A 24,353-nucleotide genomic window follows, 5' to 3' on the forward strand; every position below is an offset into this window, starting at 1 on the left:
GATGATTTTGATTATATTAAATTAAAAAATTTCTGTACAAACAGAAGCAATGCATCCAAAATTAGAAGGAAGGCAGAAAGCTGGGAAACAATTTTTGAGGCCAGTACTTCTGATAAAGGCCTCATCTCTAAAATATATAGGGAACTAAATCAAATTTATAAGAATCCAAGTCATTCCCCAATTGAGAAATGGTCAAAGGATATGAACAGGCAGTTTTCTGATGAAGAAACCAAAGCTATCTATTCCCATATGAAAAAATGCTCTAAATCTCTAATGATTAGAGAGATGCAAATTAAAACAACTCTGAGGTACCACCTGACACCTGATTGGCTAAAATGACAAAAAAAGAAGATAATAAATGTTGGAGAAGCTGTGGGAAATTTGGAACACTAATTCATTGTTGGTGGAGCTGTGAACTGATCCAACCATTCTGGAGAGCAATTTGGAATTATGCCCAAAGGGCGATAAAGCTGTGCATGCCCTTTGACCCAGCAATTCCACTTTTAGGTCTTTTTCCCAAAGAAATCATGGAAGGGGGAAAGGGACCCACATGTACAAAAATATTTATAGCTGCTCTTTACGTGGTAGCAAGGAATTGGAAGTTGAGGGGGTGCCCATCAATTGGGGAATGGCTGGACAAGTTGTGGTATGTGAATACAATGGAATACTATTGTGCTGTAAGAAATGATGAGCAGGAGGACTTCAGAGAAACCTGGAAGGTCTTACGTGAGCTCATGATGAGTGAGATGAGCAGAACCAGAAGAACATTGTACACAGTATCATCAACATTGAGTGTTGACCTACTGTGATGGACTATATTCTTCTCACCAATGCAATGGTACAGAAGAGTTCCAGGGAACTCATGATAGAAGAGGAACTCCAAATCCAAGAGAAAAAAAAAAAAGAACTGTGGAGTATAGATGCTGATTGAACCATACTATTTCTTTTGTTTTGGGTGCTGTTGTTTTTTTTTTCTATTTTGAGGTTTTGCATCATTGCTCTGATTTTTTCTCTTATAACAGGATTAATGCAGAAATAGGATTAATGTTATTATGTGTATATATATGGGTGTGTATAGATATCTATATCTATATGTGCATGTATATAGATATATAGATATAACCTATATCAGATTGCCTGCTGTCTAGGGGAGAGGGGAGGGAGGGGAGGGAGGGAGAAAAATCTGAAATCGTAAAGCTTGTATAAACAAAAGTTGAGAACTATCTTTACATGTAACGGAAAAAATAAAATACCTTATATGTAAAAAAAAAAAATAAAGATATTCATTAACTGGCAAAAAAACATATTGGTTTTTTGTGAGGCAATGAGGTTTAAGTGACTTGCCCAGGGTCACACAGCTAGTAATTGTCAAGTGTCTGAGGTTGGATCTGAACTCAGGTCCTCCTGAATCCAGGGCCAGTGCTTTATCCTCTATGCCACCTACCGGCCCCGCTATTGAAAATTTAAAAATGAGAATCAGACAACAGAAATCAACACTGACTAATAATTTCATCCAGAAGTTAAACCGATGTAAATTAGCTGATACAACATGGAAGCCAAAAGAAGCCAGAAGGCCTGGTAGTCAGCAAATGGGTGGATTATTTACCAAATGAAAATAGATGACTGCCAAAGGAACATTAGGTTAGGATATAAACTCATCTATAAAATTTTACAAAGAAGGATAATGGATGACTATGAACAATATTATCTCATAAAGCAGGGAAAAGCAGTGAAGAGTAAAACCAGTGTAAAGAAAACTTGGCAAGATATCCAGCTAAGCAAAGTCATTCCAATGGCATTCAAGAATGAAAATGGAAAGAGCAGAATTAAAATAGAAAATACTTACAAGAACCATTACAGCAAAATGTGTGCCCATTAAGAGGAGTGGAACATCCACTCTTTCCCATAACAATATAATCCTTGTAGTACTCACAGAGGAAGTAAAAGTGGTACTAAAGATAACAAAGTTGGAAAAAGCAACTGGATTGGACTAAGGAGATTCCCACTGGAGGGCATTGAGTAACTACTTCACAAATACCAAAGATGTAGAAAACATTGATGCCACATACACACAAAATAAAGGTGACCCAGAAAACATCCAACTACTGATTTATATGCCTGCTCTCCCATCTATCCAAAATCTTTATGAGGTTATATATACATGAACTGAGTACATCTTTCAGGAGGTTATTAGAAGGGAACAAGCAGGCTTTCATAAGTGAAATTTAACAGTGAACCACATCTTTACTGTTTCACAGTTGACTGAAAGATGCGATGCTTTTTGTTTGTTGATTATGCAAAAACAAAAGTTGACTCAGTAGAATAAAAACATCGATTTAAAGGCTCTTTTACAATGAGGTATCCCATCCATATTTCAAGATCATTAAGAATTCCTTGGAAGATATAACAACAGAAAAAAACAAAACATGTTCAGTAATTCTCTGATAATAGACATGAATTGGGGAATAAAATGGGGAAATTGGATGCTCAACAAAAGTATTTACTACCATGATGGAGGAAGTCCTATAGAATCCAGGTCAAGGATGGATTCCCCATGGATGGTGAGATCCTCTGCTCCAGTTTGGGAATGACATTGTGTAGATTGCATTAAGCCCCAAGACATTGTAGAACCTCCTGGAAGAGTTTCATAGTTGCTTTAAAGAGTTTGGTTCGGAGATCCATGCAAGAAGAGCCAAATGGATGAAGAATGTCTATCGCCTAGATTTCAACATTTATCTGAATGGATACTGGTTAGATGATAGATAGATAGATAGATAGATAGATAGATAGATAGATAGATAGATAGATAGATAGATAGATAGATGCAAATATCTATCTCTCTGGGATTGACATTGCAAATGAATGATGAGCTGGACTCAGAGTTGAAAAGGACGATGAGAGAGAGAGCTAGATGGCTTTCAGGAAAATGCAAAGCACTTTTAAAAAAAACTGATCCCAAGCATCCCATTACAGCAGATTTTCAATGCAAACATTTTTACTGGTGGTGTATTGTGTAGCAATAAGATCTGGAACACCACTGCTTCCAGAAAACTACAAATGAGCATCACAAAGAAGGCAAAATGGAAAGAAGTGATATGTGTGAATAGGCTGCAACCTATGATCGTTGAGTATTTCTGAAAAAGAACAGGAGTAAAATATATCCTCGAGGATTCATGTGACAGAACGAGAAGAAGTGTTAGTCATGTGATGAGAGCAAGGGAGGGACAGATGGATGACTGGAGACTCCACTGATCCCATCACAACATCAGAAGACAACAGAGGCCTCCAACATGAGATTTTGGTAGTCCCTGAATGAATGGTATGGATAGAGAGAGGCGGGCAAGGGGAGAGTATCACTGGAGGAAATGCTCAAATCAAAGTCACACATCCAACTGAGTATGTCCTAAAATCTAGGTAAATAATATCTATAGTGTTCTTTTCATATCCTGGTCTAGTTACCCTGTCAAATAAAGAAATGAGGTTGATATGCAGTGACCTGTTTGGGGTAAACTCTTGGTAGTTTTTGGTGATCCCTGTTTCCCTTTAATAGTACATTTTGGAATTTTCCCAAGAATCAAACTCACTGGCCTGTAATTTGCAGGCATCATTTTCTTTTTTTGAAAATCAAGACATTTGCCCTTCTTCAAACCTGTGGCACCTTTCTGGCCTTTCATTTTCCTTCACAGATCACTAACAGTGGCTCAGTAGTGATATCTTTCAATTCTTTCAATACCTTAAAATATAGTTTGTGTAACTCAAGGATTCTTAATCTGTCTCTGTGTGTGTGTGTGTGTGTGTGTAAATGCATAAAGTAAAATACAAAGTATTACAGAGGAAACCAGCTGTATTGAAAAACAGCTCTCTGTGTTGCATGCATCTGTTTATACACACACATACATACGTATATGTGTGTATATGTGATATATGTGGATATGTGGATATATGCATATACACATTGTATATACACACACATATTCATACCCACATATACTCTGTGTGTATGTGTATACTTCATAGCTTTAGATTAAGAACCCCTAAGTAACTAATGACTTGAATTTATCAAGGGAAGTTAATTGTTCTCTTCTATCTCTTTACTTACCTTAAGTTTCAGTTCTTTATTACCCACCTTTGCTATTTCCTTTCCTCTGCCCAATCCTCTTGTAAAAGAGAAGCCAGATAATAATTAGGCAGTTCCAACTTCTTTCCATAATCATTAATCATTGTCCCACCCACCTTGAACAGCAGTCTTCAACCTTTTTTGGATCTTCCTTTTCTCTCCAATATAACTAAAAACCCTTTTTTTCTTACCCTTAGCTTTCCTTGCCAGCATCAGCTTATTATGAGCTTTTACCATTCTTGACACTCTCCTTACAACAGTGCCTCTGTTATCTGCTCTTGCTTTCATTTTCTTTATGTGTCTTTTTAAAATCTAAGTTGGTTGATGAGTTCTCTGTGTACCCAAATTGGTCTCTTTATACCGGTTTCCTATTTTCTTTCTGATAGAAATTGTCTCTCCTGTCTTCAGAATTACTTTTTTCAGAATTTCTCATCTCTCCTGGGCTGATTCCCCTTGTGGAATTTTAGTCCATGAAATTTTTCCTTTCCTTCTTATGAACCCGTTGAGGTCTACTTTCTAAAACTTTTGGGTACATATTAAATTATTTCCAATTTTCTCTTCTGTTTGTATCACAAATTCTAAGGTGGAGTGGTCACTTGCCCCAAAGGTTCTCAAAAGTCCCCAGAAGCCAGTTTCTCCTTGTTAATGAGAAACAAATCTCAGAATAGAAGTCATGTTCATTGCTTCCTTCATTCACCTTTTTAAAAATAAAGTTATCATTAAGGTAAATTAAGAAATTATTAGCTTCTTTTCTTTTGTCAGAGCATTCTCTCTCTCTCTCTCTCTCTCTCTCTCTCTCTCCAGAATTGAAGTGTCCCTAGTATCACTACTACATCATGCTTGCATTAATAGCCTTGTCATTCCTACCCCCAAATTCCCCATCTAATAATAATGCTTAACTAACATTTATAACTACCTACCTTCCTAGAGGTAGCACTTTAAGCATGAAGGGTATATATGTATACATACAGGATGTCTTAGTTTCATTAAAGCTTAAAACTACACTAAGACTTTCGGGATACCTTACCCTTAAACTCATTTGAGCCTCCCAACGATTCTGTGAGAAAGGTATTATAGGTACTATTATTTCCATTTTACAACTGAAAAAACAAGCTCAGAGAGCCACCTTTCTGTCTAGGGGAGCTAAAGTATACCCGGAAGACAGTATTTCTTTTCTTTCTGTCTTTGTTGATCATCACCCAAATGTTCTCTACTATGAACTTCTTGGTTCCTAGAGGGGTATATCTTCTTTTTTTTTTTTTTTGGTACTTTTTTTTTTTTTTTGGTGAGGCAATTGGGGTTAAGTGACTTGCCCAGAGTCACACAGCTAGTAAGTGTTAAGTGTCTGAGGCCAGATTTGAACTCAGGTCCCCCTGAATCTAGGGCCGGTGCTCTATCCACTGCACCACCTAGCTGCCCTAGGATATATCTTCTTAATGGATAATGCTATCTTGTACCTCTCTCCTTTTATTTAGCCTCATCTTTTTGAATAAGGCACATGCTTCCAGAGCTACATTCCAGCCATGAGTTCTACTCTACTAAGTCTCAGTAATACCTGTGATGTCCAATTTACCTTCTTATGTTGGTTGCTCTTTCATCTTATTCAAACTTTGTGCATTTGTGTATAGACAGCTGAGGCTAAAGAGTTTATTGTTGCTACCTTGCCTGGGTTTTTGTGCCCTGTGAATGTCTGGACATCTCTACTCCTGTTCTTCCTATATTGTAGCATCTTACTGCAGTGTCTAGCTTGATGGATATCTTGTCAATAGCTTGGTTGTACATAAATATTTGCATACTGTCTCCTGTAATAGGTTGTGAGCTCCTTGAGAGCAGAGACTCTCTTCTACCTTTCTTTGTATCCCCAGTGCTTAGCACAGCACCTGACACATAGTAGGTGCTTAGTACTTAATGCTAATTGACTGACTGGTAGTTTTTTCCTTTTTGTATCCTTTATATTGTAATGTATGTGAAGTACTCTGCAAACTTTAAATGAATATGTTAATGTCAGAAATAATAATAATTATTATTTAAAGATCTTTTGATTAGACTTACAAGACTCTAGGCAGGTAAATTCTTTCCAGCCCTTATTAGGCTCTCAACATCCCAGGCTAGGAACCTGTCATTTCAGTCATTTAAGCTATGATATAACTCTATTCTACAAGAAGGCAAGTATTTGTTCCCAGATTCCTTCACGCTACCCCTAGGGACAACTCTCATTATCTCACCAATGGGAAAGCCCCTTTGGAGAGCTTATTCACAATAACTATGAAATACTGAAAGTCCCAGAACCACCTTCCTGGAGGTATTTTTATCTTTAAAGGAGAATGCTTGTTAATCTTTTAAAATCTTGAATTCATTAAATATTTTCCAGTATAACAAAGTAAAGGGAACATCTTTAGGTAATGTGACAACATTTTGGAATGAGGGGTTTATGCCATAAGTATTAGTCAAGTCATCAAGTCCCCTTAGTTGTTTTGGCTTTTAAAAGAAACTTTCATTCTCCTCTTCTACTTGGGATTCACCACTCTCTTCAAGGCTGTTTTGGAGTATGGTTTTTTTCAGAGTTGCTCTTCTGGTAGCAGAGTTGGGAGAGTCCTCTAGCATTTGGAAGTTGGAAATTAAAGAAGGAACAGTTGGAGAAGCTTTTTTACAAATATCAATAATTTTAAATCAGTGGATTTTGTTATATTGCTTTTTATATTTGTAAAGTACTTTTTAATATTGTCAGAAAATACCATGGCAAGGGACAGAGGGTAGATGGGTAGAGACATTGGAAACCTGGAAAAGTGAAGCTCATTTTTCCAATATTGAAATGCAAGTCAGTTAAGAACTTCTCTTAAATCTGTACATCAGAATAGCTTCTATTAGCTCTAAGAAAAGTGTTGTATTAGCCCAAAAGAATTCCTATTATTTTTAAATCTATAAGAATAATGCAACTACCATTGATAAAAGGCAAAAAAAAAAAAAAGCTAAAAATAGCAACAGGGAGGTTTGATATTTTTAGCTTGTGAGCAAACAGTTGGAAAGGTTATTTGGGATGAACAAATTTTCACAGTGCCAGGCCTGGGATCTAGGAATTCCCTTCATCTTAGTTTTGGGCATAAACCACACATTCATTCATTCTTATTTCTGTGCTTTTTGTTTTGTTTTGTTTTTATCCATTGCACCACTTAGCTGCCCCTTTGTTTTGTTTTTAAATAGCATACTTTATCATCATAGCTACTAGGCCTTTAGTAGAAAAGGGAGTGGGAAGAAGACATCTTATTTTCAAATCGTAGCTCACACATCATTTTTCTAATGTTCCAAAATAAATAAAACACTTCAGTTGACACAAGATTTAAACATAAGATTTAGTATTAGTTCATAAAAGTTAAAGAGATTTGGCTCAATTGAACACTTTGAGAAGTCTATATGCATACATGTTTCCAGATTTCCTGTTGCAGTCCCTAGGGGCTTATGGTCACAGACAAGGACTTTTTTGGTACAACCTATCATCAGTTGCGTTCTTGTCATCTATGACTCATTTCTATGATCTTCCATCAATCTTTCACAGAGGAGGAGATTTTCCTCTTGATCATAGTACATTTCATGAATGCCAGTGTGGTCTTAGGGATATCCATATTTTATCCCTTGCTTTCACTCCACAAGGCCCTACTCTGATGTCCTGGGGTGGTGGCTCCTGGTTCTTATAGGCTGTGCCAGGGGATCATAAGCTCTGACAAGTTCCATTGTGCCAAGAAGGTTCTATGTATTGACCCATTAAAAGTTTTATCAGTTTTCAACAACCAGCCTAGTGGAATACAACATACATGATCATCACTAGTAACTTGGTGATCAGGTATAATGGATTCTTTGGCTGTGAAACAACAAATTGATGCTGTCTCCTAATATAATAAAACAAAAAAACCCCAAAAGGCTGAAGATCAGGCAGCATAGCTTAGCAGATAGAATGCTGGATTCAGGAGTCAGAAAGACCTGAGTTCAAATTGTACTACTAATAACATGATGGCTTTGTTTACATGGAGAAGTCATCCAACTTCCTTAAGCCTCATTTTCCTCATTTGTCCAGTTGGGATAATAATATCTATAGTACCTAACTCAGAGGGATTTGGCGGAGCCTCAAATTAGATAATGTATGTCAAATGCCTCATGATTCTTACAGCACTTTCTAAATGTCAGTCATTATTATTAAGTTTCAGCACCAAAATTTTACGATTTTGCACTGAAGCAGGTTCTCTAGCTACTAATAATCAGATTTAGTCCTGAAAAAGCCCATGAATGCTAACTTTCAGCTTTTCATAAAGAAGGCCTTGCCCCTTCAGCCATTCTGGAAAGCAGTTTGGAACTATGTCTAGAAAGTTACCAAACCGTGCTTTTCCTTTAACCCAATTATACAGCCATTCATCCTTACCCTAAAGAAATCAAAGAAAAAGGAAAATGATTAGCATGTATAAAAACATATATAGCAGCTCTTTTTGTGGTAGCCCAAAATTGAAAACTGAGTGTTCCCTCCTATTGGAATGGCTAAACAAATTATAGCACATAAATATAATGGCACAATATTATAATACTATGAGAAATGATGAAATGGACAGTTTCAGAGGAAACTAGGAAGACTTCTATGAACTGATGCAGAGCAAAAGCAGGAGAATAATTTATAGAGATTGATATCATTATAGAGAAAAGTAATTTTGAAAGACTTAAGAACTCTGATCAATACAATGATAAATGTGAATCCAGTAGAATGAAGAAGAATGGCCCTCAATTGCTAGAGAGGTGATGCCTGGGGGAGGAAAAGTTGTATGGAGGAGGAAGCAGATTAATTTTTTGAGAAAAGTCGATTTTTACAATGTAAAACCAAAAGACCTAAGTGTTTTAAAAGAACACCTCTCTCAGTGGCAGCTAGGTGGCGCAGTGGATAAAGCACTGGCCTTGTATTCAGGAGGACCTGAGTTCAAATGTGACCTTGACACTTACTAGCTATGTGACCCTGGTCAAATCACTTAATTCTCATTGCTCTGCAAAAAACCAAAACAAAACAAAACACCTCTCTCTACCCTATAGCAATCATTTTCTTTCATCTAAGAGCAGGTAAAGAGAAGGAATCTAAATAGGCAGAAATTTATGTAGTACATTTATTGCTGTAGATTTATGATTCAGCACCTAAAATTTATGGTTATCATTAAAATAAAATTAGACTAGTACGGGAATGAACATTTCTGGTTCCTGAGCTCTGACTGAATCACATAAACCATGCACCTGTATAAATTGGTAATAGTCCTTTACCAGTCTAATTATCTTGGCTCGTTTTTTCAAAATTTCAAGGTCATCCAGAATAATGAAACCCAATATAAAATGTCCAAAAGGCTTTAACTGTTTAGTTAGTTATATGATGATGTGATTTAGATACTTGTTACTGGGGGCAGCTAGGTGGCACAGTAGATAAAGTACCGGCCCTGGATTCAGGAGGACCTGAGTTCAAATGTGGCCTCAGACAATTGACACTAGCTGTGTGACCCTGGGCAAGTCACTTAACCCCCCTTGCCTCCCCCTTCCTCCCCCCCCCCCAAATTATCTGCTAGACACTTGTTACTGTAATTTTTTTTTTTTTAAACATTCAGCATGATACTTGGGTTATCACTGAGTTTGGAGCCAGAGAGCATAGGTTCAGGTCCCAGATCCGCCTTCTATTCTGTGTGACCTCACAAAAGCAAATCACTTAACTTATCTGGCCTTAGTCTTCTCCCTGTGAAAGGGAAGTTGGATTAGATGACCTCTGAGGTCCCTTATAGCTCTATATCTGTGAAACTAAAACACTCAAATACGTGAGCTCCTTAAGAGCAGAGACTATCTTTTCCCCTTTTTTATATTTCCAGTTTTTAGAACAGTGCTTGGCACAAAGCAGATGCTTAATAAAGGTGTATTGACTAATTTAATTTTGCTCATCTGTATCTTGAAGCATTGAAAGTTTAAAAACTGATTTCTGGTGGGGCAGTTGAGGGGGTGGGACAGCTAGGTGGCACAGTGGATAAAGCAGTGGCCCTGTATTCAGGAGGACCTGAGTTCAAATATGACCTCAGACAATTGACACTAGCTGTGTGACCCTGGGCAAGTCACTTAACCCTCGTTGCCCCTCAAAAACAAACAAACAAACAAAAAAGTGTATGGAACATGGTGCTTTGAAAGAAAGAAAGAAAAAAAGGGGGCAGCTAGGTGGCACAGTGGATAAAGCACTAGCCCTGTATTCAGGAGGACCTGAGTTCAAATCCATCCTCAGCCACTTGACACTTACTAGCTGTGTGACGTTGGGCAAGTCACTTAACCCTCATTGCCCTCCCCCCAAAAAAAAGAAAGAAAGAAAAAAAGAAAACTGATTTCCGTTGGAGCCCCCTCTTCTTTCTTCATGTGGAAATTTAAGAATAAATTTTCTAAATTTTTCCTTAGACTAATTTGGAAAAACAGGTTACTAGTAAGTTTCTGTTTGTTTAATCATGATGCCAGGACTCATTACTGACCCAATGAAGAGCTGTCCAGCAGAAGGGGCACAGGGCTCCTTGGAAAATTTAGTCCCAGGGCCTGGTTGACTGATTGGTAGCCAAGGAAGTTTTGTTTGAAATGACTAATAAGTATTGTAAATAGAAGTACTCCAAAAAATATGATCATCTTTCCTATTGAAGGATAGCTCAGTGATTTTTAGACCAGTCCTGTGATTTCATTGGTTATAGGGAAATCCTGGTGAGGAAACTTTTTCCACCCATGTTGAAAGTGCTATAAGAATCACAAGGCCCTTAACAAACATCTAGACCTTCCCTGCAATGTATGGCCCTAAAGAATTTTAGGGGGCATTAAGAGGTAAAATGACTTGTCCTAGATCACACAGGTAGTATGTGTGAGTTGGCTCAACCCAAGTCTTGATTCTAGAGCCAGCACTATAACCTATTACCATGCTCTTTCTCTGTAGCCCAATTACTATGGGTGGGTAGGGGTGGGGGGGAAGGGTGATATGACTTCATATAGTATCATTTTAATTAATCAGCATAGTCAGAGACTCTGGCTTCCTGGATGATTTAATTTGCCAGATAATTGCATATTGGGTTCAATTTTCCTCAGTTTTTCGTACTTCTTTCCTTTTTTCCACCTCTATATTTTTCTGTTATTTGGTTACTTCTTCTATTTCTTCCTCTCATTATAACCTTCACCATAATGCTTGATCTTCTCAGTTATTTTCATTATCATCTTAGATCTTAGGTAGTTTTCCTTATATTGAGCTGAATTTGGTCACCCTATAACGCCTACCTATCTGTTCTAGTTTCCACAGATTCTTTCAGGAGGCCTTAAAAGCCTTTGAGCCTTCAGGTCAGTAACTGAGCCAACCTTCTTTGAAATTTGTGTCTGGTTTCTTTTGGGGGCAGCTCTCCCCAGCTTTCACTAGTTATTTTTCAGGTTTACCTAGGTGTTTGTCTATTTGGAGTCACTTGCTTGGTTTCTGGTTCACCAGTGTTTTCTTCCATGTGAGGGGGGTAATCACCCCCCCCCCCCAATAATCCTCATGGATTAAGTTCCAGTGTTTTATACACCATTGCCTTTTACTTTTCTTTCCCCTTTTCCCTCATTCCCTCTTCTGTAACAAACCTTTCTAGTTTTAGCTGATTATGTGGAATTTTAATTTTTGATTGTTATTGTTTGGCATTATTTAATTTTAACTGAATATAACTGTGGCTCATTATGTTTGTACTGCTTCTTTTTTGCTTTGGCAGTAATTATTGCTCTAAATCTATTGAGCATGAGAATAGATTGGAAGAGTTTGCCGTGCTAGTAGCAAAGCTTCCCCTAGACACTTTGGAATTCAAAGAGAATCATAAAAAAAAAAATACTGGAATATTTTACTGGAGCTATGATCTCATCAACATGGGTATTCCCTCCATCAAAATAGATTGTAACTTATTTCTGCCTTCTCTTTTATGACTCTCATCCATATTCTCTCATACGTATCTTTATCTATGTTTATGTCTATGTCTGTGTCTGTGTCTGTATCTATGTCTAAATCTTCCTTTTGCTCTTTTTATATTTATGGGTATTAGTGAAGCCCTTGGGCTGTCCATCTATTATTCTTTGCACTTTCTCCATAGATTTCTTCTTTGATGAATCATTGTGTTAGGGAAGTGATCCTGGGTTCCAAGGCTACCCCAAAGGGAAGGGTAAGCTCTGCCATGCTAGAACACCTTTGAATCCTGCCTTAGCATCAGCCTAGATCTGCTTTCCAAAGTCTAGAACCGCTCAGTACAGTTAGGTTACATCCTCAGTAGGATGGCTACTTGGGGATGAAATTTTTGGCCCTGGCAACTCATTAAAAAAGATGAAATGTCTCCTAATATGATAAAGATTTTAAATGCTGTCATGACATTATAAATAAAATTGGATTCTGATTTCTGATTAGGTGATAAATGGTTCTTTCCAAGGTTAAAAAAAATACTACCTTATCAAATCCAGATTTTAGTTGTCATAATGTAAACTTACAAAATGTACAATGTTTATTTGGAGTACTATGCAAGAATTAGGAAAAAATGATGCTTTTCTTATTGGAAAATTTAATGAGAAAACTTCAATTATTGAAGGAGTTCATCCCCACAAATTCACTCAGTGTTATTTAATACTATAATTTTCTTAATAATCATAAGCTGACATAGTTCCATTTGCTAATATTCTTGTTGCAGATTAATTATAATTATTTAGTATTCTAATAAATGTTTTACTTACTTTTTATGGCTATTACAATAAAATAGGGGCAGCTAGATGGCTTAGTGGATAGAACACTGGTCTGGAGTCAGGAAGCCCTGAGTTCAAATATGGCCTCAGGTACTTTATTAGCTGTGTGACCATGGGCAAGTCACTTAACCCTGTTTGTCCCCATTTCTTATCTCTAAAATAAACTGGGGAAGAAAACACTCCAGTGTCTTTGCCAAAAAAACCTCAAATGGGGTCATGGAGAGTTGCACACAAATGAAACAACAACAAACAATAAAAAATCAACATGATAGAAGGCAAAGGGTCACATCACTAAGAGTGAATTAATAAAATATAAGAATCCTTAAGAATAGTATCAGAAAGGCCAAAGGCTAGAATGAGTTAAGACTTACAAACAATACTAAATATAACAAGTTTTATAGGATTTTTTTTGTTAAAGCTTCTTGGATAAGTTGAATGATAATAACAAATATTTGTACAGCTGTCCCTTTAAGGTTTTCGAAATGCTTTAAATACATACATTATCTTGTGTGAGCCTCCCAACAATTCCATGAAGTAAGAACTGAAGGTCTTATTATTCCCATTTCACAGGCAAGGAACTTGAGGTTCAGAGAGGTTGATCAACTTGCCTATCATTGTACAATGGGAAGTGTCAAAAGTGGAATCTGAACCCGTTGCTCATCATCAGTCTACTCAGTTTGATCAGAATCAGTCGACTCTATTGAAAGTTGTTATTATGACAAATATAAAATGCAATTGAGTTGATAAAAGACTTCCTTTCATTGTGCTGGTCATACTTCCTGTTTTCTTTCCATTAATGTTGTGAAAACAGCTAGCATTCCTCTGGTGCTTTTGGCAGAAGCGATAACCCACCTGATTATAGCCGAATTGTAATTACCCCCACCATTGCAAATGACTTCAGGTCCTTCTAGAAAGAAGTACCATCTCCTGGTGGATTCTCTTCTATGAACCAGGATACAGTTCAGACTGCCCGGCGTTCTCACACAGTGGCCTGCAAGAGCAGATGCTAAGCATGAGATTTTAATTTTGCAAATGTGGAGTGTGATGTGGCCTGATCAAAGTGCTTTGCGTATGCTTATTGTAATTATTGCTGTTGAGCTCTTCTTGTTAATAAGCTAATTTCTACCCTGAAATTATAATCATCCAAAGAAAGATTAAAACAAGATGTGAGTGAGTTGCCCAGGCCTCTTGCTTTACAGATGGCCGCCATCAGAATGCTCTGAAGTTGCCAGGGTTAATTGAAGTTTCAGTTTCTACTTCAGTGTGTGGTGGGTACTTAAGTGTTTCTACCTGTCAGCTTTCAGCATCCTGAAAAGTACCTACAAGAACACTTTAGTTTACCCTCATTAATGCCAGGCTCTCTGAGGAGCTCAAAGTGCTTGGTGTAGATTGATACAAATGAGTATATCTTTTTTTGCAGGAAGGTTGCAGAGGTAAAAGACGGCTTTAACTGATCTACTTTAAGGGACACCAAGGAACCAGGAAACATTGAAGGAGAAGTTAGTGTTTAAACAGGGAAATAGAATTCTCATGTATGATTAAACAGTGGGTCCTTTTCCTAGAATTTCAGAGGAAATTCTTTGGGACATTTAGAGACAGCATTTGTAGAGTTAAGTAAGCAGAAACGGCAGAACAATATCTATAATTAAGGAAGTTAAACTCTGACCAGTCTTGGTCCTGGAAAACAGATGATGAGAAAAAACATCTTCCTCAGCACATAAGTGGGGGACTGAGTAGCTGCATGTTGTGAATAGGGGAAGCTAAGTGGTGCAGTGGATAGAGTGCCAGGCCTGGAGTTAGAAAGACCTGAGTTCAAATCTGTTGGACACATACTATCTGTGTGACCCTGAACAAATCACTTAACTTTACTTACCTTAGTTTCCTCATTTGTAAAATGAGCTAGAAAACTATTCTAGTATCTTTGCCAAGAATACTCCAATTGAGGTCACAAAGAGCTGGACATAAATGAAATGACTAAACAGCAACAAAGACAGCTGTCTTTGATTAACTTTTTCTGTTACATGGGAAGGTTTCAGTGCTGATTGGGACCGGGGTGAGGAGACATTCAGAAATGACGATGATGTAAAAACAAAACACCAATAACATTTATTTTAAAACCAAACAAATAAATAGCACTTGCTAAGAGCCCCAGCCTGTGCTAACTCAGAAAGGGCCAGCTAGAACATTCTCATGTTATTTCAGACTCACAAAACTAGCAGTCCTGTTTAGGTAATGTCTGCTTTTCTCCATGTCTCACTTCACATTTTAGGAGCTCAGGAGGCAAAGTTATTATTAATTAAGGTTAAAAAAAACACACACACAAGGGAAATGAAAGACCCTCTCTTGTCTCTCTGCTACTGCAGCCATGTTAAAGTAGAAAGCCTGTGAATGAACTAGAATAGAATGTTGAGACTTCCACATGGCCCAGATAAAGAGAGAGAGAGACCTTTGGTCTTTGCTCATATTTTACGATTCGGTTCCTGGAAACAATCTTCAGGGAAACAGAGTGTCTGTGGTTCATGTGGTTCACCAAAGGGAAGGCTCTTTTTGACTTCTTGCAGGCTTATAACCCTTGGGACAGATGCCTTTTGCACTGTGGTTGAATAGCTGAAAGGGGTATAATAGAGTTAGGAAGGAGAAGGCAGGGGAAGGCCCCCTGGGTCCTCTTAAATTGAACCTAGTTACCAGTAGCTGTTGCATTACTCAAGGTTCATGTGGGCTTTTGCTTTAAGCAAAGATATATGAAAATATAGTTTATGTGAAAGATCAAACTTGGGAATGATGCTTCAGCTTTACAGAAGGACACTTCACATTATAGGAGGCTATCAAGTGGTATTTCTTTAAAGTTCAAGTTTCCCTAAAATATTTTTTTGACAGTTGTCTGAAAAAATTAAATTTTTACCTTTTTGGGGAATACATCTATTATGAAAAGTAAGATGCTTTTTCTCCAGGTAAGGCCACTGAGTGGTTTACTGTTTTATGAAGAAGAAAAATACCCAAGCTAGCCTGAGAGTAGGTACATCACCCAAACACTCCTGCCGCCTTCTTACATTTCTCCAAACCTATGGAAAAATCAGTGGTGGTAATGGTCATATATCAGGGAAACAGGTAAATTGAAAATGGCAAGTCATTACACTGTTCTGTATATGCCACACACTTTAATTTTTTTGGAGGCAATTGAAGTTAAGTGATTTGCTCAGGGTTACATAGCTAGTAAATGTCTGAGGCTGGATTTGAACTCAGGTCCTCCTGACTCCAGGGCTGATGCTCTATTTAGCCAGCTAGCTGCTGCTACATACTATCTTTTAATTTAATTAAAGATTTTATTTTTCTTCCGATTACATGTTAAAAACATTCTTTTTTTTCAAATTTGAGATTTCAAATTCTCTCCCTCCTTTCCTCCCCTCAGTGAGAAAGCACACAATTTGATGTAGATTATACATGTACAGTCATGCAAAACATTTTCTTGTAAGTCATGTTGTGAAGCAAAACAGACAAAAATAAAACCCAAGAAAAAATTAAAAATGAAATAGTATGTTTTGATCTTCATTCAGACACCATCAGTTCTTTCTCTGGAAATGGATGGCATTTTTCATCATAAGTCCTTCCTAATTGTCATTCTATTTCTGAGAATGGCTAAGTTATTCACAGTTGATCATTATACAATATTTCTGTTACTGTATACAATGTTCTCCTGGTTCTGCTCATTTCACTTTGTATCAGTTCATGTGAGTCTTTCAAGGTTTTCTGAAAGCATCCTGCTCATTTCTTATAGCACAATTGTATTCCATCATAATAATATACAACTACTTGTCTAGCCATTCACCAATTGATGGATATCTCCTCAATTTCCAATCCCTTGCCATCACTAAAACAGCTGCTATAAGTATTTTTGTACTTATAGGTCCATTTCCTTTTTGGTTTTTTTATCTCTTTGGGATATGGACCTAGTAGTGGTATTGCTTGGTTAAAGGTTATGCATGGTCTTATAACCCTTTGGGCATAGTTCCAAATTGTTCTGTAGAATGGTTGAATCAGTGTACAACTTCACCAACAGTGCTTTAGTGTCTTATTTTTCCTACATCTCCTCCAACATTTGTCATTTTCCTTTTCTGTCATATTAGCCTATCTTATAGGTGTAGGGTGGTAGCTCAGAGTTGTTTTAATTTGCCTTCTCTAATCAGTAGTGATTTAAAGCATTTTTTCATATGATTGTAGATAACTTTGATTAATCCATCTGAAAAATTGCCTGTTCATATCCTTTGATCATTTATCAATTGAGGAATGGCTCTTATTTCTATAAATTTGACTCCATTCTTTATATATTTGAGAAATTATGTCTCTATCAGAGAAACTTGCTATAAATTTTTTTTCAGTTATCATTACTATGTATTTCCCTCCATCCTATTTTCCCCTGTCTATCCTACTCTCCCTCTCCTTTTACCTTGTCCATTCTCAAAAGTGTTTTTGTTTCTGACTTTTACCTCCTCATATCTTCCCTCCCTTCTATCAGCCCCTACCCCACTTCCCTTCCCTTCCTACTTTCCTGTGTAGTAAGATAGATTTCTACACCCAATTGAGTGTGTATGTTATTCCCTCTTTGAGCCATTTCCAATGAGAATAAGATTCACACATTCCCCCCAACTTGCCTCACCTTTCCTTCTACTGTAAAAACTCTTTCCAGACTCTTCTGTCAGATAATTTACCCCATTCTGTCTCTCCCTTTCCCCTTCTACCAATGCATTCTTCTTTCTCATCTCTTAATTTTATTTATCCATCCCCATTCCCTCTGTCTATGTATACTTGTAACTGCCCTAATAATGAGAAAGTTTGTAGGAGTTACAAGTATCATTTTCCCATGTAGGAATGTAAATAGTTTAACCTTATCGAATCCCTTATAATTTCTCTTTCCTGTTTACCTTTTTATGCTTCTCTTGAGTCTCATTTTTGAAAGCCATAATGTCTGTTCAGCTCTAGTCTTTTCATAAGGAATGCTTGAAAGTCCTCTACTTCATTGAATATCCATTTCTGCTCCACCACCCCCCGCCAAAGGATTATACTCAGTTTTTCTGAGTAGGTGATTCTTGGTTGTGATCCTAGTTCTTTTGCCCTCCGGAATGTCATATTCCAAGCCCTCTGATATTTTAATGTAAAAACTGTTAAATCTTGTGTTATCCTGACTGTGGCTCCATGATACTTGAATTGTTTCTTTTTGGCTGCTTGCAATAATTTCTCCTTGACCTTGAACTTTGGAATTTAGCTATAATATTCCTGGGAGTTTTCATTTGGGGATCTTTTTCAGGAAGTAATTGGTGGATTCTTTCAATTTCTATTTTCCCCTCTGATTCTAGAATATTGGGGCAGTTTTCCTTGATAATTTCTTGAAAGATGATGTCTGTTGGGTTTTTTGTTTGTTTTGGTGGTGGTGGTTTTGCTATGTTAGAATTTGTTTTGGGCCAGTGTACAACAAGAAGGGATATAGTAGCTCCGTTTGAGCCAAGCCATTTGCAACCTACCAAGCAGAGAAACAGAAACACAAAGCAACTTAAAACACTGTATGAGGCATCCTGGGCTTCTATAGTAGTGTCCCAAGATTTCTGAATCCTTAGATGTCTCTTCTCACTCTTCTCTGACTTTATATAAGCTAAAAGTCAACCCTGGCAATTAAAATGCAGCTTCCTACACTTTTGGCTTCCTTTCTTCCTTGGTCTACCCCTAAAATGAGGTTTACTTTTTGTTTGTTTGTTTTGTTTATTTTTCTAAACCCAGTTTAGACTAAGTTCCTGAAATATGTGAAACTAGAGGCCTCATCTTCCTGGCAGTTGGGAGAGAAGGATCTGCAAACAAGATTAAAGTTATGTTGTATCATAAAAAGTATACTGCTCTAATGTAATTAATTACTAATTTTAATAAAACCTTTATTCAAAATTAGAGAATGCCAGGATGTTGAGCCAGTTGTATGGGTAGGATAAGGTTCTAGAGTTAGGGTGGGAGAATGCCAAAGATTTACTTTACTTACCAAAATTTGTTTACAGTAGCTTGCTGGTTGTTCTGCCTGCCACAAGTCTCTCCCCACTACAGTCCATCTTTCACTTAGCTGCCAAAGTGATCTTCCTAAAGTGCAGGTCTTACCATGTCATCCTTCACCCTTCCTTCCCCTCAATAAACTCCAGTGACTTCGTGTGACTTCCAAGATCAAATATAAAATCCTCTGTTTAGCATTCAAAACCTTTTATAATCTTCCCCCTCCATTTCTAGTCTTTTTATACCTCACGCCCTTCCATATACTCTACCATCCATCCTGGGACACTGTTCTTCACACAAGACACTCCATGTCCTGACTACAAGCATTTTCCCTGGTGGTTCTTCATGCCTAGAAGCCTCCTCTTCATCATTTCTACCTCTTAGCTTTTTTCAATTCCCAGCTAAAATCCCCCCTTCTACCAGAAGCCTTTCCCATTCCCTCCTAATATCAATGTCTTCCCTCTGCAGTCATCCTTAATTTATCCTGTATATATTTTATTAGTATATAGTTGTTTGCATTATGTCTCCCCCATTAGATTATTTTTGTTTGTTTTTTGTTTGTTTTTTTTTTTAGTGAGGCAATTGGGGTTAAGTGACCCCCCATTAGATTCTAAGCTCCTTGAGGGCAGGAGATGGTTTTTTGCCTTTCTTTGTATCTTCAGAACTTTGCATAATGCAGGACGCACACAGTAGGCACTTAATAAATATTTATTGACTAACTCTGCTGTTTCCCCCTTCATCCTCCACCCCCGTAAGACAGGAAATTATTTTCTTCCTTTGGAAAATGGGGCTCAAGATTGGAGCAAGACCATGTAAAATGGATATTCACAAGTCAAAAGATGTGGGTTCAAGGCTAATCCCTGCCACTTTATTAGCCATGTGATCTTGGACAAATCATTTAACTTCTCTGAATCTTATGTTCCTTAACTATAAAATGAGGGTGGTTGCTCCAGGTGATTTCCAAGATCCCTTCCAGCTCTTATGTTCAATTATTTTTGGTAATACATTTTAAATCTATTTCAGCGCCCCACTCACTTGCTCACTTCACTGGAGGGGAGTGGTCAGAGAGCCAACCTAAAAAAATTTAAGTATCTCTTGGTAGTCTGTGTGCAAGTCCCTTTATGGAGAAATTTATACCACAATATCAACTGTTTACTGTATATTTCTGAGCTGTCGGTATTTTTTGATTGCTTTCTACTGACAAAAGTGCTGTGTACTGGGCAGCCCTGCTTCCAAGCAGCTTGCTGCCTAACTGGAAAAAGGACATAAACCATACCTATAAAAAGATAATTTAGTAATAGGGGGAAGCATGTTATGGGTACCAAATTAATGGTTCGGGCCACAAATGCTAGAACTACAGTTATCTGCATGATTCAAGTAGAAAAAGGTTTCTTTCAAGATGGGGATATTAAGACTTTTTCCTCACCTAAATTTAAGGGGGTGGGGCAGGGAGAGTAGTAATCTAGTAAGGAAGTGACTCCTTTGGACATTTTCTTGAAGTACACAATGGCTAGACTGGTTCTGCCTCCTTCTTTCTTCCAGTTTTCTGGTGCAAGGGATTTAGGTCAAGTATAGTGGGAAAAATAACATAATAAGAGAGAGAGAGAAAATATGTGCATATATTCCCTCTTTGTCCGTCTGTCTCTCCTTCTTCTTTCCCTCTCTATTTCCCTTTCCATATATTTGAGTATGTATATACCTGAGGGCATATGGATGATTTAAGGATTGAAATTTCCCCTTAGTATTTGGCCATCCTGGATTGAAAGTGTTTGCCTCTGTGCATATATTGAAGCAGTTTGCCTCTTTTCTAGGTGTATTGCATTTGTCCTATTCAGCACACAGGAGGGTTTTTTTTAATACATTGTGACTTAGAGAGCCCTTAAAATAATTGTGCAGGTAGGGTTCGGGCCATCATATGTAAGCTGCGGAAGGAGAGAAAGAACAAAGACACATCAGGGTAAAGGTAGTAGTAGGTGGAGCTTTCCATTTGCCTTCCTAAGAAGAGCTTGCTTTAAGTAGAATAAGAAAAACAAAGCAAAAGCAGAATCATCTTCATTAGCTACTGAACGCTTCATTTCTTATCATTGTTAGTCACATTTGAATGGAGCCATATCAATTTTTTTAGTAACCACAATCTGTTATTAAAAAAAAAAAAGAGGAAAGACTAGATTATATATTTAGAAGCATTATTAAATGTTTTGGGGATTTTCCTATTCAGTCTAGAATTTTTACTCCTTAAGCACATTGACTTTTAGTATGGTGGAGAAATGCATAATAGTAAATGTTATTTTAGTGCCTAATCAGGCTGTAGAATAGTCTGGTGTATATTTTGTATACATACCTTTTAGCATCTCCATTTCTCGTTGACAGTTTATACCGTTAGGCAGGGATTCTGCGATGAATGAGTGATTGGTATGAAATGCTCAGCAGAGGTGGATTTCTGGTAAAACTAGTGAGCTCTTCAGAGCAGCCTTTTAGATCTGCGTATTTTAATTTCAGAAAGATGCTTGCCAATATGAAATTAAGATGGCGCTAAGGGTCCGCTATACTTAGAATTGTTTTTCCAGGAGTGGGTATTGATCTACCCCTCCTCTTACTAGGTCCTTTGCTCATATTTGTGACATATTGGGCCACGATTAGGGACATAGGTTGTGGCTATGAAACAGCCTGTGTTTGATAATAACTGGTCTATATAGTGGGAAAAAAATTAACCAGAAGATAGATAAAACTAAAAACTCATACTATTCTATCTTAATATACAGCATCTGTTATATTGGACTATATTGTCTTCATTTTTCAGCTTAGCCTAGGGAATGAAACCAAATAGATTGACTTTCCAATTTACGATGACTGTATTTAGTTTTTCAACCCTGATGTAGAGGAAATATTTCTCAGAAATATGTTTGCCTAGAATTTTTATAACAAAGTCTACATATGTCTGAAAGCTCACTTAAAAATATTTTAATAACTGAAATCTAAATTTTGGGCTCAGATTCATTGGTCTGGTCCTTTATATTAATAAAACAAGTAGCCAGCCAAACCTAGTGATGGGTATGAGCCAATGCCATACCCTCACTATCCACCTGCTCCCTATTACAGCCTGAATGACTGTGAAAGAGAGAAGCAGTGATCCTTTCCTTCATCCCTTGAAGTACTTTTTCAGTATCTACCTTATATATTTCTCCTCTTTTTTTCCTCCTCTTTTATTATATCAGTAAAGCAGTTTAACCCAGGGACTGTTATTATTGCCTCCTCTATGGAGCATTTAGCAAATATCAAATAATGAATCATTTGTATCTTTCCAGGTGTCCAATTAAAATGAATGCAATTCAGAGACTTTTGATTTCCAGTCTAAGGAAAAGAAGGGTAGTGCTAAGATTTCAAAGCAACGACCGGCCAACCGTGCCTCTTGGATCACGGATTTTAACAGACCCAGCCAAAGTTTACGAACACAACATGTGGTGAGTGGTTATTTAAGTTTGATGTTACTGATGGTGTTAAAAATTAATTGTTGTCTTCTTGTTTTCATCTGGTGGTAACCAATGCCAAGAAAATGACTGACCAAATGGCATCATTTAGAGACGGGGTCCAAAAATCTTAGAGGAATATGTGACCTTGGGCAAATTTCTTCACCTCTGTTTGCCTCGGTTTCCTCATCTGTAAAATGGGGATAATAATAGTACCTATCTCCCAAGGTGGTTGTGAGAATCAAATGAAATAATAATTGTAAAATGCTTAGTACAGTGCTTTGCACATAGTAAGCACTGTGTATATGTTATTATGTATTGTGTTGTGTATTGTTATTATGTATAATTACATATACATGTTATTATTGTGAATGTAAAAGCAAGGTTGGTTTCCATTGCTTCTGTCTTTTGAACCCGGAATTCCCTTGTAAGCAAGTTTGGGAAGGTAGAACTTCTCAGGGGTACTTTTAAGGGTATGAGGATCCTAATATTCTTGACTTCTCTCACTTATCTGCCTAATAGACCATTAGCTTCCATCCCAGTTAGGCAGCTCCAGTGTTAACTCCTCTTGATCTCCTCTTCCCCATACACATAACAGTGTGTGTACTTTGTATAAGATGTTATATTAGGCACTATAAGTGATAACAAAAAAATATCAGAAACTGTTTCTGCCCTTAGGAGACTTATGGTCTAATTCAGAACATATCACATACATCTAAAATACATGGCTTGCAATACAAAGCAGGAAATACTAAGTGCTGAAAATAACAATAAATGCAGTGAGTTCAAAGGATGGCATATATCTCTGGAAGGGACCTCTGAGGCCATCTAGTTTAACCCTGCCTTGTTTTTCAGGTGAGAAAACAGACCTTTGGAGGCTACGTGACTTGTCTAAAGTCTCCTGGATAGTATTAGAGGCTGGATTTGAATGCATGTCCTCTTAATCCAGAGGCAATGCTCTTTTCTGCTGTACCTTTCTCTTTCCCTAGAGGGGGAAGAGAACCTCTATCTGTGGTTCCACCATTTGTGGAGAAGATAACACTTGATTTGGAGCTTGAAAGATAGATAAGACTTGGATAGGTAGGGGACAAAGGAAAAGGGTGTTCCAAGAAGGAGAAATGGGGTGAACCAGAGCTTGAAAATGAGAAAACCTAAGGTGTGTTAGGAGAACTATGTGTGAGCCAGTGTGACTGCATCACAAGGTCTATACAGGGAAATAGGAGGTTAGTGATTTGGATCAGCTGGTCAACCTTGTATACCAAGCTGAGATGTTTGAATTTATCCTCTAGACAATCGGGAGTCACTGAAGGTTTGTGAACAGGAAAATGACATGATAGAAACAGTATTTTAGGAAAATTAATCAGTTCCTGATGTGTAGGATAGATGAGACCCTCAGGTTCGTCTCTGTAAAATGGGAATAATCAGATCTGTACTACCTAGTCATTTGAGACTCATGAGAAATAATGTATGTCAAGCTCTTTGCAAATTTTAAAATGTGATAGAAATATAATTATTGGTAGAGGGAGTTTTCTCCTCTAGGGAGTTCCCTACTTATAACAGTGAAATTACAGTCCCTATCCCTTTATGAATATCAGTTATAATCTGGAGTGAATTCTGGAAAGGGAACCAGTTTTTGGAAGATATTTGGTTGAGCTTGAATTGGCACAAGAACATTTTAAGTGTAGTCCAGTAAGTATTTGGGAATTCAAGATTGGTACTTAGGAAAGAGGTCAGGTTGGAAGTCAGTGTTTGAATATAAATAAATAGTTTTGCTTGGTACTGCTAATGCAGTCTCTACTTAAAACATCTAGGTTTTTAAGGTATTGAGACAGCTAGATGGTCAGTGAATAGAGTGCCTGACCTGTAGACAGGAAAACCTTATTCAAATCCAACCCTAGACATTTACTGCTACCTGACTCTGGGTAAGTCACTTAACCTCTCTTTGCCTCAGTTTCCTCAACTGTAAAATGGTGTTAATA

The 24,353-nt window shown here is 37.4% G+C and overlaps 1 protein-coding gene across 5 annotated transcripts in view; it reads left to right on the forward strand.

The window, feature by feature from the left end:
- The window catches only part of METTL8 (methyltransferase 8, methylcytidine), a 117,999-nt gene that overhangs the window by 13,465 nt on the left and 80,181 nt on the right, over positions 1-24,353 (forward strand). For all 5 annotated transcript variants that reach the window (XM_043991952.1, XM_043991951.1, XM_043991949.1 and 2 more), the window contains one exon: positions 22,213-22,368. In XM_043991952.1, the coding sequence (XP_043847887.1) occupies positions 22,226-22,368 (143 nt within the window). In that variant the 5' untranslated portion in view covers positions 22,213-22,225. The remainder of the gene's footprint in view (positions 1-22,212; positions 22,369-24,353) is intronic.

The sequence above is a fragment of the Dromiciops gliroides genome, chromosome 3, assembly GCF_019393635.1.
Source record: "Dromiciops gliroides isolate mDroGli1 chromosome 3, mDroGli1.pri, whole genome shotgun sequence".
Taxonomy (NCBI): Eukaryota; Metazoa; Chordata; class Mammalia; order Microbiotheria; family Microbiotheriidae; genus Dromiciops; species Dromiciops gliroides.